General features: G+C 38.4%; 1 protein-coding gene across 3 annotated transcripts in view; it reads right to left on the bottom strand.

Moving 5' to 3' along the window:
* Window positions 1–18,441, bottom strand: part of elp3 (elongator acetyltransferase complex subunit 3) — a 200,529-nt gene that overhangs the window by 69,041 nt on the left and 113,047 nt on the right. For all 3 annotated transcript variants that reach the window (XM_059024758.1, XM_034004543.3, XM_059024757.1), the window contains one exon: window positions 16,174–16,264. In XM_059024758.1, the coding sequence (XP_058880741.1) occupies window positions 16,174–16,264 (91 nt within the window). The remainder of the gene's footprint in view (window positions 1–16,173; window positions 16,265–18,441) is intronic.

Raw genomic sequence — 18,441 nt, forward strand, 5'->3', positions numbered from 1 at the left:
TTGTTCGTTATATCGAGGGGTTCGTTATAGCAAAAGGACAATCAAAATGAACGATAAACTGTTGGGAGTAAGTTAATGAGATGAGATTGTGAATAAAAGTAGAATTACATGTACCTGTTCGTTTCATGTATGCAGTATTCTGCCTTTGATTTATCCTATTTGTTAAATAATTAAAACGCAGTACAAAAAGCAAAAATCAATCTGCCATGAATCATTTCAAAATGCACCAAATCTTACATGCAAGAATCACAAATTGAGCTTTCATTCCAAATCAACCCGACATTATATTAGGGGTCCAAGCAACAAAGTTACTATAACACTATTGTAATTGTTAGGATTATTAGGCTTCCTAGCCGAAGGCTGGGGAAGCCTATTGTTTCTGTTAGGATTTTTATAATTTTTTTCTTCTGCTCTTTTGTCAAAAAATCTCTAAAATCAACACCGTTGCAGAGCGAAAATGAAGATCATAAGTCACATATGGTGTGGCGGCCACATTGGATTTCTTGAGAATTTTGGACAATTTTAAAATAATTCTTCTCCGCTTATCACAGAGATGTGAAACTTGGTGCAATAGATTACCCTCATGGCGGCCATATTGGACTTGTCAAAAATATTCAAACGTCTTCTCTGAAACGGTTATGCCGATTGAAGCGAAACTTTGCATATAGCCTTGGCAAGGTTGTCTATTAAGTTTGTTAAAAGCAAGTCGCTACATAAAAAACCTTGGCCGCCACGAGCCAATCAAATTTCAGCTATGGTCAATTTGCACATATTGTAGTATTCATTCATTTAAGGTACAATGTTGTAGACATTGTAGACATTGTAGACATCTTCATAGAGTGGTGGTAGAGACCTTTGGGAAGTTGTGTCAGAGCGAAGACAAAGTCATAGGTCACATGGTTTGGCAGCCATATTGGATTTTTCACAAATATTGGCCAATTGAACAAAATCTTCTCTAAAACCTCTTATGGTACAGATATGAAACTTGGGGCACATACTACCTTTATGGCCTATATTTAGATTTGTTAAACACAAGTCGATTGGTCACATGGTTCGGCAGCTATATTGGATTTGGCAAAAATATTCAAACGTCTTTTTATCTGAAACCATTATGCCGATTTAAGCTAAACTTTGCATACATAGCCTTGGCAAGGTTGTCCATCAAGTTTGTGCAAAGCAACTCGCTACATAAAAAACCATGGTCGCCGTGAGCCAATCAAATTTCAGCTATGGTGAAATTGCACATATTTGCATATATTACCTTGTTAACCCTTTGCGGTCCATTGTCGGACTGGGTCCGACATTGCAATTATTCCTCACAGGTCCTTTGTCGGACTGGGTCCGACATCATTATAGCAACGGAATAAACGGGTGTTTAGTCGTTTTTTCTCCGGAAAAAGCCGAGAAAACCATTCAATTGCCGAGTGGGAGCGACAGGAGCCGAGACAAGTCGAAAAAAAAAAAAAAAAAGGCGTCTCTCATGAATAGTCATACATTGTATCAGGTATCAGATAACGGGGTGTTCATAGTAAACAAGCTGGCTGAGTGCGTCAGCGCACTGAGACTATCATGGACATTTGCAGAGCTTTTTTCAGATGTTTTAGTAATAAAATAATGACTTGGATCGCATTATTGAGGAGTTTGGTGATAAAACGAGTGATCCGGAGATGATCGATCGGTATGTACGACTATTATTATTATTATTATTATTTATTTCTTACATAGCTGAACGCTATAGCAAACGAAAGGGTGGGGCGGGGCTGGAGATGCCTAGTGAGTGCTTTGTTGATATGCAGGGCCATTTAAACCCGTTTGACTGTGAAAAAAAATACTTTTAAACAGCGCGTATAAAATTAACTGCGCGTGTGAAAATTAATTAGACCTGGCGTGCCTGACGCGCAGTCAATAAATGGACTGCAAAGGGTTAAACGTCATGCATGACATCATCAACATACGCAACTGGCTATAAAACTGTCTATAACTTCTTATCGGCTGCACCAAAACGCATGAAATTTGACACGGATGTAGAGGGCTATGAGATGATGTGTCAGCCATCTTGGATTTAATGAAAATTTTGGACAATATTCAAAAGTCTTCTCATGAATGGTAAAAAGTACAGCTGTGAAAAATGTTGTACATAGTGCGCACATGTCCACGATTGATTCTACTTGAGGAAAAACGGATCAGTCACATGGTGTGGCAGCTATGTTGGATTTTGCATAAAACGCTTAAACAACAACTCCTCATGAGCCCTTTGGCTGATTGACGTGAATCTTGGGTATACGTTATCTTTGTGCTGTCCTCTAAAAAAAAGTTAGTCAAGAAAAGTTCCTACATCAACAAACATGACCGCCATGAGCCAATCAATATGGGTGACATGCCAGCTTTGCCCATATTTCACCCTGAAATGACACTCCCACTACTGGGGACAGCTGTTAACATGGAAAAGTCAGCAAGGCATAGAAAAAATATTTCTTGAAGCAGCCATTTTTTGCTGGTGTTTAAAAAGAACAGTTTTACTAACTCATGTAACAATTACAGTGGAAAGGATGATATTAATTCACAAGTACACACAGTACAGTATACAAAGACACATACTGTAAACTAAGAACATTTTAAGAACTGTTGCAGCTGCTTCCACGTGAAAAAACATAAAAACGGCACTATGCTTTTTAAACCACAAGACAATTGAAACAATAAAATATATACTACATGAGCTTTACAAGATACACGGATACAGTTTGTTTAAAAATTGGAATAGTTATTTCTATGACTGAACTGTAGTAAAAAGACGATCACAAATCCTGAATGTGTTGCAACGTAGCCGCGAGTGTAACCCATTTAAAACACTCATGATTGGGGTTGCAGCTTTGGGAGCGTATCTTTCATTGAACTAGTTATTTTTGTTAATGAAAAGTATACACAGGACTCTTCAGAATCGCTTGCTCTATGAAATTGCATTGTAACTGTAAAGATCGCATAGTTATTCATGGAGAATCCCCCCCAAAAAGCAGACATTTTAGTATAATTGGAGCTAACCAGCTTCTCTTCCATAATGCTGTTCGTTTACTTAAAATAACCTCGTGGGCTTGCAGTCAATACTGATACACACACTAAGAATTTGAAAAAAATGACCGTGATCTCAGGCTGTACAGAAATGTTCTGTAATCAGATTTTAAAACCTTGTGCAGAAGGTGGCCATCTCCTGTTGGAAAACATGGATCGAGAATTGATTAGCAGTTTGCTACACATGTGGACTGGCAGAGCTATACTGGTGTTCTTTTCTGAAAAGAGACTAATATTGCAGATAGCAGACTGTTTGGTTCAAATTGCATTTACTGCTAACAATTGATAAGAGACCTTGCGCCTACAAGCTTCTTGTCCAACACTGACTGCAAGCTAACAAGATAACAATGCTGTGGACCAGAAGGGGCCAGGCTCTAAGGGACTGCCGTTGGACCCAAAGGTTCACAGGGAGAATAAGAGATAATGCCACTGGACTCAAAGGGTCTCAGGCAAAACGGAGAGATAGGAACAAGGAAGATGACAAAAACCAGATGTATGGACCTTTTTGGGGCACCACCAGGGGTCTGAAGAATGCACTGAGTTCAGAGGTCGTCACACTAGATTACACACACAGACACACACACACACACAAAATTAAATATATGGTAACAGAATAATGTGTTGTCCCTTTGCCATTGGTTGAGTGTTATAGGAAGAGGAGGAGAGAGACACCTATGCAGAAGGGTATTTAATGTCATGTAAAAGATGTAACAACTGGTAATCGGTTCTATACTTGGACTGGTTTCCCTGCATGTATGAAATAAACTTAACACTGATTAAGAAATGGCATCTGTGCAGTTTCTTAAGAAACATCGATACTCACGTTTTAAGTTACATCATCTCCCGAGTTAATTAATTGTTTAAATTGTTGCTAATCGGTGCTCTCAGTTCGTGCTGGGGTGTTCAGAGGACGATCGAGAGCGAGAATGGAGAGTAGAAATAAAAGAAAGACAAGAAAAACGAAACTTAAAAAGGAACCGTGAAAGCTACTGCCCAGCCGGATCTTAAAGGACCTGTGGTGTATTGTGTTAGTGATTTGTTTTGTTTATATTTTTGATTTTCGATCTGTGAGCAAAGTGTTTGTTTAACCTTTTATTTTATTAAAAAAACTAGCACGCTGCGTCTTTTGCCTTTTTGTGAAGCTCTACAGGATCTACTCGGAGGTAGGCGGACAGACTACTCATATCAATATATAGATTATGTTTAATACGATATTCGTTTGGTTATTTGTATGTTTTAAAGTGTTTCTAGTATAAACCTACCGTGGAAATGTGTTAACAAGTCAATGAGAAAATTCAAAGTCTCGAGACAAAAGTTATACGCGGTTTGTAATACTTATGAACAAATTCTTTTTATTAAAGCTACCATGAATATGATTTCGGGAGAATGTTAATATATGAGAGATGTCAGTTATGTTCTACCATTTATTTTAATTATATTAAGTTGTATTTATAGGGCTGTGTTTACAGATAAATCGGGTCTGATTCAGTATAGTCTACATACGGAATTCAAGTGAATGGGTATACTGTACTGACAAGAATACTTACTGATATGGCGTCTATGTTATTTATTTATTTTTATTTCATAACTACAGTCATAGTTATAATTATTAAGACTAAACTGAAAACAACAATCGCAAATCCTGAATATGTGGCAACAAAGTCGCCAGTGTATTATTTAAAAGACGTATGGAGGTTTTTTTGTTTTTTTCACGGATCACAATATACATGATTAACCAAGGTGTGCAATATAACTAGCTTATGTGTAATATGCATGATTAAGGTGTGCAATATAACAGGGCTACTATTGATGTGCAATAATTACTATTTATGTGCAAACTATAATGAGTTTAACAAGTGTGCAATATGATGTTTTTGATTCAGCCGGATATAATGTTTATTGGGCCAGATGGTTAACTATTGAGTGCTATAATATAACTTTGGATATGATTTATTATGAAATGATTTGTTCTGTATTTGAGCCAATTGTCCAAAAGGTCTATTACCTGCAGAGCACAAAAAATGCTCCATTTGTACTGTCTCTCTGGGTTCTGTTCCAGCTTCTTCTCTCCTCTGTCCTGTTTATAATTCCTCGGCATAGGATTAGAGTGGTGTTACTCATGAATCGTGCACATGTTATGTCCTAGTAGCGGTTTGGTCACAATTACATATGGTGAATTGTGTATTTGCCAGGCACCCCTGATAGCCAGTCGTTACACTATTATCACTTTATATTGTTTTAAGAAAGCAAATTAAATGATAGTGGCATTAAAATATACAAGAACCAATACATGCTGTAGATTATATTTTATATTGCAAAATTAAGAATAGGGCACCACGCACGCACACACGCACAAACTCAAACAGAGTGCGATTTAGAATTTAGAACAATGGGGCAGTTTACAAGCAAAAACGGAAAAGCGTGACAACAGATCTCTCGCGCTTTTATGGTCATGACAGTTCTGCTTCCACGTTTACATGAGTTTATTTTAGAGAGAGAATTTAGTCGTCCAAATGCAAACAACCTCATTAATAATAAAATAATGGGAGGGTTTATTTAAATATCACCAAACACGCTGAAAAGAGATGCTGCACGATAAAGGATATCGTTCAAATAATGCATTGGGGTTTACATGCGCTAGGCAGAGATGAAGAGAAGGTTACCCCCATCTGTCTAGAATGCAAAAGGCTTGCATTAAAAACGGTTCATGCTGCCAAGAAGAAAATAATAATAGTTATTACTATTATTGTTTAGAATTAGTTGTTCTATAAATGGTAGAAGTAGCATGTGTACAAAAACCGACAGCACTCACCAATTCGCATTACTGCTTTTCTTATGCTTCTTAGGCTACTGATGTCCTTTCACACACCCATATATATTAGTCTTTGCGAACTGCTTAACTGTTAATGTGCTAAACACAAGTATTATGCGTTCAATAAATCACAAATATGCGTTAATGTGGAACAAATATATTAAAAACAATTCATGATGTGTTGGTTTCAAACACAGGTACTTTGTTGAAATATTAAAATTAATTATGCAGAAAATGTGGAAACTTACACAAACACTGTTAATATAATAAATACATAATTTGTGTGTATTTGCTAATTAGTTATACGGGTATATAAAATCATAGGCCTACTTACAACGTAGTTGTGACAAAAATGGATGGATGGAGAAGACGCAGGCAAACACTGGCTAGATTAAGTCTTGTATGGGAAGAACTCCTTCAGTCCCATGCAATGGGTTTGCAGGAAAGGAATCGTGCATCTATTGCTTTCTTATCTAGAGCTTTCTTCCCAGCAGACACCCTCATCCACTTCGTCCCTATATAGACCTCTATTTGTGCATCGGCAGGACAGACGAATGCGGGCGCATCATTGTCCCTCTGTTTGGTGGGAGGAGGTTGTGCTTCACGAGTCTTTCTCTGACGAACAATGGATTGAAACATTTTGGGTCATCCGAGCTACGTTTGACCAACTGGTGGATCTTGTACGGGTGGACATGGAGGGTACACCTGTGCACTGCAGAAGCGAGTGGGTATTTCTCTGTACAAACTTCTCTGACCGCTGATTCGGCAGGACTGCGCATAGCAGAACGAGTGCCCACCTCAGTGGGAAATGGGGTAGGCACCTGCAGTTCTCTTGTTATTGTGCGCAGAAAATTCGGCGTGCAACGCAACCACCTCTTGGTGCTGTTGATCAGCGTGGTCCAGCCTTTCCAAGAGGTGGCTGCATTGCCGATCCTGCCTGGCAGCGGTGCGTGCAATCAGACGGTACATCCTTCTGTACTCCAGGCGCATCAGACGATGCTCCTGGATCAGCAGCTACAGCAGCTACAACGTTCAAACCAACTTTAATTTAAAGAAGAACAGTTGTGAATTGCTTCACAGCTTTTGTTTTACATGTGAATCCTAAGAATAATATGTGAAAAACAAAACATATCGCATATGCGCACACACTTAGCCTGACATGCGTAAAATGGCTTGATATCCCCAACCATTTTTTTTCCCTCAAATTATTATTAGGATTCACATGTAAAACAGAAGCTGTGAAACAATTCACAACTGGTCTCCTTTAAACTAAAGTTGTTTTGAAAACGCTAGCTGCTGTGGTTGGGGATATCAAGCACTTTTAATTGACAATGGGACGGTGGTGTGTATATGCGATATGTTATTGTATTTCACAAATTATTCTTAGGTAAAACGGAGACCTAATGTGAAACAATTCACATTAGGCATCCTTTAAATTAAAGTTGGTTTGAGCACAGTAGCTGCTGTGGTTGAGGAGATAAAGCCATTTTACGTGTGTCAGGTAGGTGTGTGCATATATGCGGTATGTTACTGTTTTTCACAATTAGTCTTCTTCACATCAAAGTTGGTTTGAACGCTGTAGCTGCTGTGGTTAGGGAGATAAAGCCCTTTTACACGTGGCTGTGGCTAAGTGTGCGTATATGTGGTATGTTATTATTTTCCAGAAATTATTCTTAGGATTCACATGTCAAACAGAGACTGTGAAACAATTCACAATTGGTCTCCTTTAAATTAAAGTTGGTTTGAGCACTCTAGCTTCTGTGGTTGGCGAGATACAGCCATTTTCATTCATGTCGGGTTAGCTTGAGTCGAATATCAAACGAATATCAAACGTCAAGCTAACTTTACCGCGGTAGCATATTTTAGTTTAAAAAAGTAAATGACGGCTGGCGCAATTACCATATTGTATTGATGGGGCTGGTATTTCACAGGACGTCTGGGAGGATGAGGATTCCAGCAAATGGTCTGATGCCACTGCCACTGGCCGGTCACCCATTAACCGGTGCATTTCCTCCCAGAACTGAAATTGGGACCTAGAGCTTTGACCGCAGGACTGCAGGCGTTTTCTCTCCTGGAGGTACAGATATTTCAGTTTCTTGAATTTATCTCGTACCTGCAGGAGCGTTCTATTTATACCAAGTTCAGCCAGAGCACCGGTAATACTGGTGAAAATGGTGGCATTTCTTTGGCGAGGTCGATCCAGTTCATCCATAACCCCCAGGTCCGCAATAATTTGGAGGGGGGCACAAGTTTCCTCATCCGTCCAGCGGACCTGGTGTTGCGTGCGGTCAGAAGGGGTGGAAGCTTGAAACATCCTGCGGGAGTATTATTATTATGATAATAATGCTGGTCATAACGATCTAGTAGTTCTCATGCATCGTTCATAATACACTGAAATGAATAAATACTGGTATAAATCAACATCTCTATATGCAATTTATATATAATTTAGCCGTGACCCTCATCAGGAGAAGCAGATTGATAATAATGGATGGATGGATATTTAACTGATTTGTATTAGTAAGACTGGGATAAGGAAAATATTACTTACGCTACAGAGGACAGAAAGACCGTATCCCAGAGAAGAACGTTTTTTTACACAGGGGAAGTGGAGGAGGTATCGTGTTATTTCATGAAAGTATCGTTAAGTATTTTGCACGACTGTGGAGTTTGTTGCTATGGGACTAATTACGTCAATTAGCGCACACTTTACCGTGCTTTACCAAAGTGTAATGACACTTAAGTCACACACTTTTTTTGCCATGCACTTTTGGAACGAGCACAATCATGCGTCATTTGCGTGTGACACGTCATGAATGCACTATAGGAGCACAATTAAAACTTGCATGTAAACACCGCCAATGTTAGCCTCTTATATGCATTATTTTCAAAGTCTATATGACTGCATAATATTTAGAATTTTGTGTGCATCCAAATAAAATTTAAATTGGCTACTAACCAATAATTCCAATATTTGTGCCAAAATTGATACAGTCAGCACAGTTGTGATGATAATGTTTCATAACCAATGCGCTTAAATTTCACAATAACTGCTTGGAAGCCGTAAAGTTGCTCGCAACTCTAGTTTTATTAGTTTTGGTTATTTAAATAAACGGCGCACAGCGCGTCTTTTGCTCTGCAATACTGCCTGCGTTTTTCTTCCTGCTGCTGGCCTGACGTCACCACTACATCCATCCTGTCACAACATGTTTTGTTATGGTTTTGCATTTAAATGGTTTAAAAAACAAACAAATTTAAAGGCATTCAGAGAACTCCAGAAGGACGTCATTGATTACAAATAAATAAATACGCACCTCAAAACGAACATTGGTTTAACCCACGGTCTGCACTATTATCATCGATGTGTATGCAACAGAAGCCGCTGGTAGATTACAAAAACGATTAATTAAACTTAGGCTAGGTAGTTTGTTATCTTAGTATGTTTTTATTTTCTATTAATTAAATAATATTCATTGAAAAAGGCAAGACAGAACCAGATTTTTTTTTTTTAATTGTTTTGGTTTAATATAATATAGTAGGCTAATGTTAGAACATAAGAAAGTTTACAAACGAGAGGAGGCCATTCAGCCCATCTTGCTCGTTTGGTTTAGTAGCTTATTGATCCCAGAATCTCATCAAGCAGCTTCTTGAAGGATCCCAGGGTGTCAGCTTCAACAACATTACTGGGGAGTTGGTTCCAGACCCTCACAATTCTCTGTGTAAAAAAGTGCCTCCTATTTTCTGTTCTGAATGCCCCTTTATCTAATCTCCATTTGTGACCCCTGGTCCTTGTTTCTTTTTCAGGTCAAAGAAGTCCCATGGGTTGACATTGTCTATACCTCTTAAGATTTTTTAATGTTTGAATCAGATCGCCGCGTAGTCTTCTTTGTTCAAGTCTGAATAGATTCAATTCTTTTAACCTGTCTGCATCCGACATGCCTTTTAAACCCGGGATGATTCTGGTTGCTCTTCTTTGCACTCTTTCTAGAGCAGCAATAGGCTACAATATTTTTTTTCATTAAAAAGTTGTCGTTATTATAGGCTACAATATTTTTTTCATTAAAAAGTTGTCGTTATTTGTTGAAATTAATGTTCAGCTTTCATATTTTGTTCTGTACTACTCATTTAATCAAACTAAGTAGTGTAAGAAGTTGCTTGTATCGTTCATGGGGTTTTTCAAATCAAGTAAGCATATTTGTGTATAAAAAAACGACAACAGTCGCAGCCAGTTAAAGGCACTCAAGCTGAAATTGTAAAGTAATTTAAAAAGTAGGCTACAAATGTGGCAGCGGGCTGTCTCTCTTAGCGTGCATGTAAGAACTTGCAGACTTGATAAAACTGTGTTGAGAATTTAAAAAAAGCATTTTGAAATTTTCAACTAGAGGTAACGGGAGTATTACTGCACGCCCAGATGTTTCCGGGGCTGTGCCCTGGCAAGCCCCGGCACAAATTATGCACTGGTTTGCACGTGGGAACAGTACATTTGTGGAAATTACTGCACGTATGACGACTGCTGTCAGACCAGGAGCCTTAAAAATCCCAAATAGCGTGTATCTATTTTCATTATTGTTCATTTTAAAATAGCACAGACGATAAAAAATCACCTTTCTGCATCCTTTCTTTTATTAGTTAGTGGTTATTGTGGTTCCATTGCATATTGTTAGGAAATTATGTAGGCTCAAAACAAACTTAAAGGGACATTATGTCATCAAAAATAAAACCCAAAAACGAAGAGCCCTACTTATAGTAGAGTTTTGTTACAGAATACAGCACAGGACTGGACTGCACATATTGTACACAGTATAAGTGAAGGTTTGCATGTGTGTTGCATTGAAAACTGCACATTGTTGCATTGTTTTGCATTGTTTTGTCACTCAGGACATTTTTCCAGTGCAAATAACAGTAAGAAAACAACTTCCGATTTTGCCCCGCACCACTTCCGGTTTGTCGAATACACATCTGAATTCATAAACTAATAACACACACACACATACACACACACACACTGTTGTTGACTAAATACCCTTGCTGACACATCTGCAGTGCGCACGTGGTATCCTGCCTGCCTGCATTGTGCAGCAGCTAACTACAAAAACAAAAAAAAAAATGCAGCAGCAGGCCTTTTCCTCTACGGGCTGTATTTTCCAGATCCGCTGTAGAGTAGACCTCGCCGGCAAGCATTTTTCAGTGGGATGATCCCCTAGGACCAGGCTGTAGTTTTTGGCTGTAGCTGACTTCCTATAAAAATTCACTACAAATATATTGTTTACAGTAGCATCTTGCAAATGGTGTCCTTTTTTTCTGAACACTCTGGGGAACATTATAAAGTACTTCAGAAACCATACAATCTTTATTCTATGACCTGCGGGACCTTAAAATACTTCCTGAAAGTTCTGTTGAAAAATATTCATGTTTGGGTAGATTAAAAGCCATTGTTTCATCTGAGTGACTGCAATGACATAACACATGTTTATTCTCAGGGTCTTTATAAGCAATAATAGACACTACTCTCGATTTTATTTTCTCAAAATAAATATTTATAAATAAAATAGTTACTCATTTCCTTATCAGTAACAAGGAAAAAAGTGCCTGATACATTTAGTTCATGAAATAGTATACGCTTATATCTACTTGTTTCTTGATATTTATAAATGTTGTAAAAACATATATATATTGAAACACATGAGACAGCATAAATGTTGTAATATAATATCAAGTCAAATACATCAGATTAACATTGGTTCCCCCTTTTTATTCGCTCTAAACAAGTTTCTGTGATGTTTTGTTTCTGCTTTTGTCTCTGCCTGGCTGCTGTAAACAAGTAAATGTTTTTCTATGTGTAGGAATGGTATAAACAGGCTCATGCTAACAGCAGGTAAAGATTTTGTTAAGGTATTATTGTGTTTATTATACTGTCTATGTCCAGTAGTTGTTCTTTTTAAAGTGTTCAAGTAGTTTTGTCATTTTACCACTTTTACGTACAGTATTAGATTTTTTACAGTAATTCTGTAATCCAGCACACTGTCTAATCTGGCACAATTTTCCAATCCCAAACAACTCCAGACTGTACAGGTTTTACTGTTGTATGTCTTGCAGATTTTTTGGTTTCTTTGATTTCTCTCATCACACATTACTACATACTCTACACAATCACAAAACTCCCCAAAATAATTAGCAAATAAATAATGATTAATAAATACATCTTGCAGTCTAAGTGGTCTCCACTTCAACTGTGTAAATTAAATCACCACAATCACAAACATCCCATAACATTTGTCAATAAAAAAGAGTAAGTCTTGCTCAACAAGAATTAAAATGAACCATTAGGACTTTAAAACTATCAAAATCCTTGTTAAATAAACATGAAACCACAGTCTGGTCACTTTCTGGATGAAAATCAGGACCAGAGATTCATTTTAACAGCACATCCGGTTTTAGCCCCACCCACTTCCAATGACATCATCAAAGTAAATCCAAATACCAGTATTTGTACGAGTACTGGTTTCTGAGTACGATTACGAGGAATGGGTTTCCTGCACACCCCAAGTCGCAATATTGTACAGTATTAATGTATGCATACTAGCATTGACCTAGGCTCAATGCTGCAGTTGGTACAGTGAGCAACATCAGCAAAATTATTATTATTATTTATTTCTTAGCAGACGCCCTTATCCAGGGCGACTTACAATTGTTACAAGATATCACATTATACATTATTTCACATTATACAGATATCACATTATTTTTACATACAATTACCCATTTATACAGTTGGGTTTTTACTGGAGCAATCTAGGTAAAGTACCTTGCTCAAGGGTACAACAGCAGTGTCCCCCACGGGGGATTGAACCCACAAACCTCCGGTCAAGAGTCCAGAGCCCTAACCACTACTCCACACTGCTGCCCTAGTAAAATTGCCCTAAAATTGACATTTTAATTAGTTATCTGCAGCACTAGTAAAAGCAAGCATTGCTAAATTTCACTAGACTGAATGACTGGGATCAAATATCTAATGAATCATAGCCTGTCAATTCAGTTCCACTCTGTACAGGAGTGAATTGCACTGAACTAATCAAAAGGGGTTGCACCACTCAGTTTTGTTACAGGGATCAAACAAGCTGAATTTCTGGGGGGCAGCATTATTATCACTTGAAAAATAAGGTAATCTTTCAAGTCATAGAAAATTAAAATGAGAAATGATTTGCAGTGCAAACATTTTCTAAGAAGGAATTTTCTCATCCACATCCTTCACGCCAGGAGAGATTGAATAGAAAAGGCAGTTGTTTATGCAATAAGGCCCGACAGGGTGTCCGGATACGTTGAACACACGGACGCCTCGGGGCATTGTGAGGCACGAAGTCGAGTGCCTCCAACCCCCGAGAAGTCTGTATATTCAATGTATACAGACGCCCTGAAGGGGCTTATTGCATTTATAATCCAGGTCAAACAGTGGATTTGAAGAAATAAAAAGCATATATCATGTTTAGGGAAAAACATTAGTAGTTTTTTTATTAAATATCCTTACGCCAATAAAGTAGTCCCATTTATAACTTTGAACTACACACTAAGTTAAGCTGAGTAAATCAATTTTATTGGAACATGCAAAAGAAAGTACACCTGTATTTGATATTGTGGGCATTGCCATTGAAAAGATACACCAGGGGGTGGAGTTGAGACAGCACCTAGTTATTTTTTTCCCTGTCACTGACAGTGCAGACGTACTGTTTGAGCAGAACAGACGAGTGGAATAAAAATAAATGTGTCTTGGATTTCAGTAGTTTTTCAAGGTATGTGTCCGAGAGGGTTGGATAATGTGCAGGTGTCTGTGTTTTTCTGTAGTGTTTACAAACCGCTAAAAATACATTATTTTAAATGACAAAGTCGGGATGACAGTATAAAGACAGCAGTACATCTGTAACCATCCAATACTTTTAAATGCTGTGAGGCAGTGTTAGAATATGTGACAAGGCTCCAACTGTCCGTATCCATCCACTATACGGACAGCTGGAACCTTGCTCTGTGGCATGTGCCACATATTATTATGAGGCAATGAAAGTCTCATCTGCCTTGCTTAAGTGCAAGATGGGAAGCCTGGCCAGGCAGATTTATATACTTCAGTCTTATTCAATCTTTGATATTCGTTTTAATAATAACAAAAAATAAAAGAAATACGAATATATAAATATATGGAATGAACGTGTTCATGAGAAGTAGTTATTCACGAAGGTTTGGGACCTTTGCTGGTTTGATGGTCCGTTTGGGTTGTCTCGGGTTTTCTGAACGCTTTTTGGCACATGATCCCTCAGGCTTGCCGTACCTTTTAGAGGCAGGGTATGGTTTCTCCCTGGATTTAAAAGGGTTGGAAGGGACGGTAAGGGGAGACCCATTTCTTTTGTGTATGCTTTGGAGACTGGATATTCTATTATTTAGAATTTTGATTTATGTATCCTTAGTAGTGTAGTTCTATTGTGTTAGTCTGTGTTTAGCTTCTCGTCTTGTGTTTGGTGTGTAGGGTTGTTTGGCTGTCTGTAGAGAGAAACTGTAGCACAGTAATACTAACACAGGGTTTATTTCAGTTTATAATTTTTCTTTTGATACTTTGTTTTTTCAAGCCTGTTTGTTTTTTTGTTTTTGTTTTGTTACTTTGACTCATGTCTGCAACGTGGAGGATTTCAGCAGAGGTTGTAACAGCATCCGCAGATCATTAAATCAACTTGCGATCGGGACTGGGTGAGATTGAGCCATTGTTTTTTTTTTGCGTTCTGCTGGAGGATTACTATTTTTTGTCGATTGGCCATTTTTTTTTTTTTTTTTTTTTTTTTTTTTTTTTAAATTTAGTCGTCGCCAATTTTTTTATCCCGGTTTTCTCCCCAATTTAGTATGCCCAATTATTATCTGTATCCTCGGCTCACCGCTCGCAACCCCCCCTGCGACTCAGGAAACGGCGGCTGGAACACGGGTCCACCGAAACGTGCTCCTGCCAAGCCGTCATTTTTCACACTGCAGATCCACAGCAATGCTACCAGACCTATAGTGCCGGAGGACAACACAGATCTGGCAGCTCCACTGCAGAACTACAGGCGCCCTATCGGCCACAGGGGTCGTTGGTACGCGGTGCGCCGTAGATTAGCCTGCCGACCTAAGCCCTCCCTACCTGGGCAGAGCTCGGCCAATTGTGCGCCGCCCCCTAGGAACTCCTGTTTTGCTTGGATGCGGTTATAATTGGGCCTTCATCAGTTTTTTTTTTTTTGTTGATTGCAAGTTCAATTGAAGTCACATACGTATTCATACACATTACCGCTGTGTCATGCGTTGTGAACATTGACATTGATGGTCCATTTTCTTGCATTTATATTTTTGGGTATTGGCTGGGTAGGGTGTTAAGGGGACTTCTTGGTGTTATTGCAGGAGTTATTCATTAACTGTTTTCTTACAGCTTATTAGAATACTATGCTATAGCTTTAGCTTAATCTACTGCATGTTTTTACTAAGAGTTTTTTTTCTCTCTTGCTAACTTTATTTTACTTGTATACACTTTCGGGTGTCCTACTTTGTGGTTCTATTAGGCTTCTTATTTTCAATTTTGTCATATTTAGTTTCAGGTGTATATGGGTCTGGTAATTGTGCAATTGTTGGTAATTCCTAGAGTGCTAAACCAATAAAATTAAGCCGTTGGTGTCCTCTCGGATTTGAACTCTGGACATTCCTTTTTTTTTCCTTTATTGCTGTATCAGCTGTTGCATAGTATCTGTGGTAACTGTTCAATCAAGCTCGATCAATCACATCGCTTGTTTCATGTTCCATTGCCAGCCCTGGACTTCTTAAAACTGTACAGCGGCACATTTGCCACGCGTGTCAGGGGGGAGGCTGTGTGGTCCAGTGGCTTGTAACCAGGAGGTCCCCGGTTCAAATCCCACCTCAGTCACTGACTCATTGTAAATTGCATTCATGTAAAACATAAAATCTGCATCTCCCTGTTACAAGTCAGTTTTAGTGATCATGGGTAAGAGAGCAGCTCTGACAGGGGACTGACACTCAGTAGGACTACTTACAGTACTTGGTTGGAGGTGGAGGTAAAGGTCACTGGCACATAACAGCCTACTGTAGTTACTTATTTAGCAGTGCAAATATGAAATCTTCATTGAATTTGACATACCTATATTCACTTTAAGCCTGCTCGAAATCTCTAATAAGGCTGATATCCACTCATTTCCCCTCAATTTATAAGTCTTCTCTCACAGTCAGTTATACAAGGACAGTGTCTAATATATGGTTATTAATCCTGAAAGCCTCACCTCTGTGCCCAAATCCTTCATTCGAGCAAGTGCCAGCTCTCGCAGATTCCCATGTTCTACTCCAGAGCTCACAAGTGGCATTGGGATATCTCTGTTAAAGGGGAGAAAGCTTTGTTAGTAGTGCCCACCTCCGTCCGGTCAGTAAGAAACATAGGAAGTACCTTGAATAAACAGAACCCTAACATCGCATTTCCCTACTTTTGTCATTTTAATATCAACCCTAAATGATGCATTAACAAAGTTTAGTGCAAAGAATTCCTTTCCTTTTTGAGAATATATAATTATAAAGAAGATACCCTGTATATTGTAATATAGAGCACTACAAAAATAAAGGTGGCTATATTTGTGAACTTTCGTGACACGTTCCACACTCGACCCCTTACAGAGTAAGTAGTGGGGTTCCAAAAAATAGTGTTACACGTCCCCACATATTGCTACAAATCTTTAAATATCGTACCTGTATTTTTTTTTTTTTCTGTAGTACCCTGACAACTTTTTACACTTATAACTTTAACCCTTTGTGGTCCTATGTCGGACCTGGTCCGACATCGCAATTTTCCCTTTCCGGTCCAATGTCGGACCCTGTCCGACATCATCAAAAAGACACAAAAACAGGTCTCTAGTCGTTTTTTCTCCGGAAAAAGCCGAGAAAACAATGGCCGAGTGAGACCGATAGGAGCCGAGAGAAGCCGAAAAAAAAAGGGCGTATCTCATGAATACTGATAGACCCGGCATCACATAGATAACACGGACATAAACAAACAAGATAGCTGCTTCCGCATCCAGCGCTTAAAAAACATCACAGACATTTGCAGAGCTTTTTTTAGATGTTATAGTAATAAAATAACGACATGGATCGCATTATTGAGGAGTTTGGTGATAAAACGAATGATCAAGAGATGATTTATCGGTATGTACTATTATTAAGCGTTATTTGAAAAATATAGCGAACGAGGGGTGGGGCGGTGCTGGAGATGCAGTACTGAGTGTCCTGTTGATATGCAGTGCCTTTTAAACCTGTTTTACTGTGAAAAAAAACACTTTTAAAACAGCGCATCTAAAATAAACTGCGCGTTTGAAAATAAATTGGACCTGACGCACCTGAGACACGCTGAATAAATGGACCGCTAAGAGTTAAAGTCTGTTTCAAAGCTCTTTTCAAAATGGCCGCTCTCATGCACTGACAGTGTAAGGATTATTGCCCACATTGTCAAACAGGAACACAGCAATAATGATCCATGATAACAAGCCAGGTTAATGGTTACATTTCTATTTCAGGGAACCAGGGTTATGATAATAATCTAAAGTTCCCTTTCAAGTATGAAATGTAATCATTACCTAATGGGTGAGTATACCCAAGCTGTCGCAAGGGCAATATTGCAAAACAACTGGAATACTACAAGGCTAAGCTGAGAGGCTTCTCCATGAAAATCTCAATTTCTGAAAGAATACTATTTTTAGCATTTAAACATTTGCTTTACCAGCTAACAACACGTTATATGAAATCCAGTTGAACTTGCTTACCCTAAATTATGAAACACATGACACAGAGGTTTTTAAAAAAAAAGCTTTATTTACAGGACACAGACAAGTGCTACATTTAGCTCTTGTTAACAGGCTGACTGAGTACAGAATCTTTATTTTTTGCCAAATTTACCCTTTTTACCCGTATTTTTTCGTTATGAAGTTTGTTGTTTTTAAATTGGATATTTTTTTTATACCATTTTATTTTTACAATGGAAAAGTGATATTTTTTATTTTTGTAACAATTAGTGTGTGAATCACTCAGAAAACATTGATGTGTGTTTCTTTGAATTAACATTTCATCAACATAATTGGCTCTCTGTATTTATTTGTTGGTCTTGTATGAATGAGTATGAAAATCCCCTTGGTGCCCTTGGGTTGGATTTATATTTTGCCTTTTTGCCCCCTAGAACTGCCTTGGTGCCCCTGAATTTTGCCCAACGAAAGCAACATTGCCTAGCCCTCATGACCTTAACTTCGTGCCCTGTCCTTTGATATCGTATGCTGCAGAGAGCAGCCAGACACATGTTAAAGAGCCACTTGCAGCTTGCAAACCTCAGTCTGAGTATCACTGGGCTATGTCTAAAAGAGATTTTGCCAATCTCATCTAGGACAAGAACTTAAGTGGATTATAAATTGGGAAAACTGTTTATAAAGACTCCTGCTGTGAAGATCAGATAGGCTTGACTTTGTTAAACAAATTCAAATCTTTATCAGGTTAAGTACAAGCTTCAAACAGATTTT

Source organism: Acipenser ruthenus, chromosome 5 (assembly GCF_902713425.1).
Source record: "Acipenser ruthenus chromosome 5, fAciRut3.2 maternal haplotype, whole genome shotgun sequence".
Classification (NCBI taxonomy): Eukaryota; Metazoa; Chordata; class Actinopteri; order Acipenseriformes; family Acipenseridae; genus Acipenser; species Acipenser ruthenus.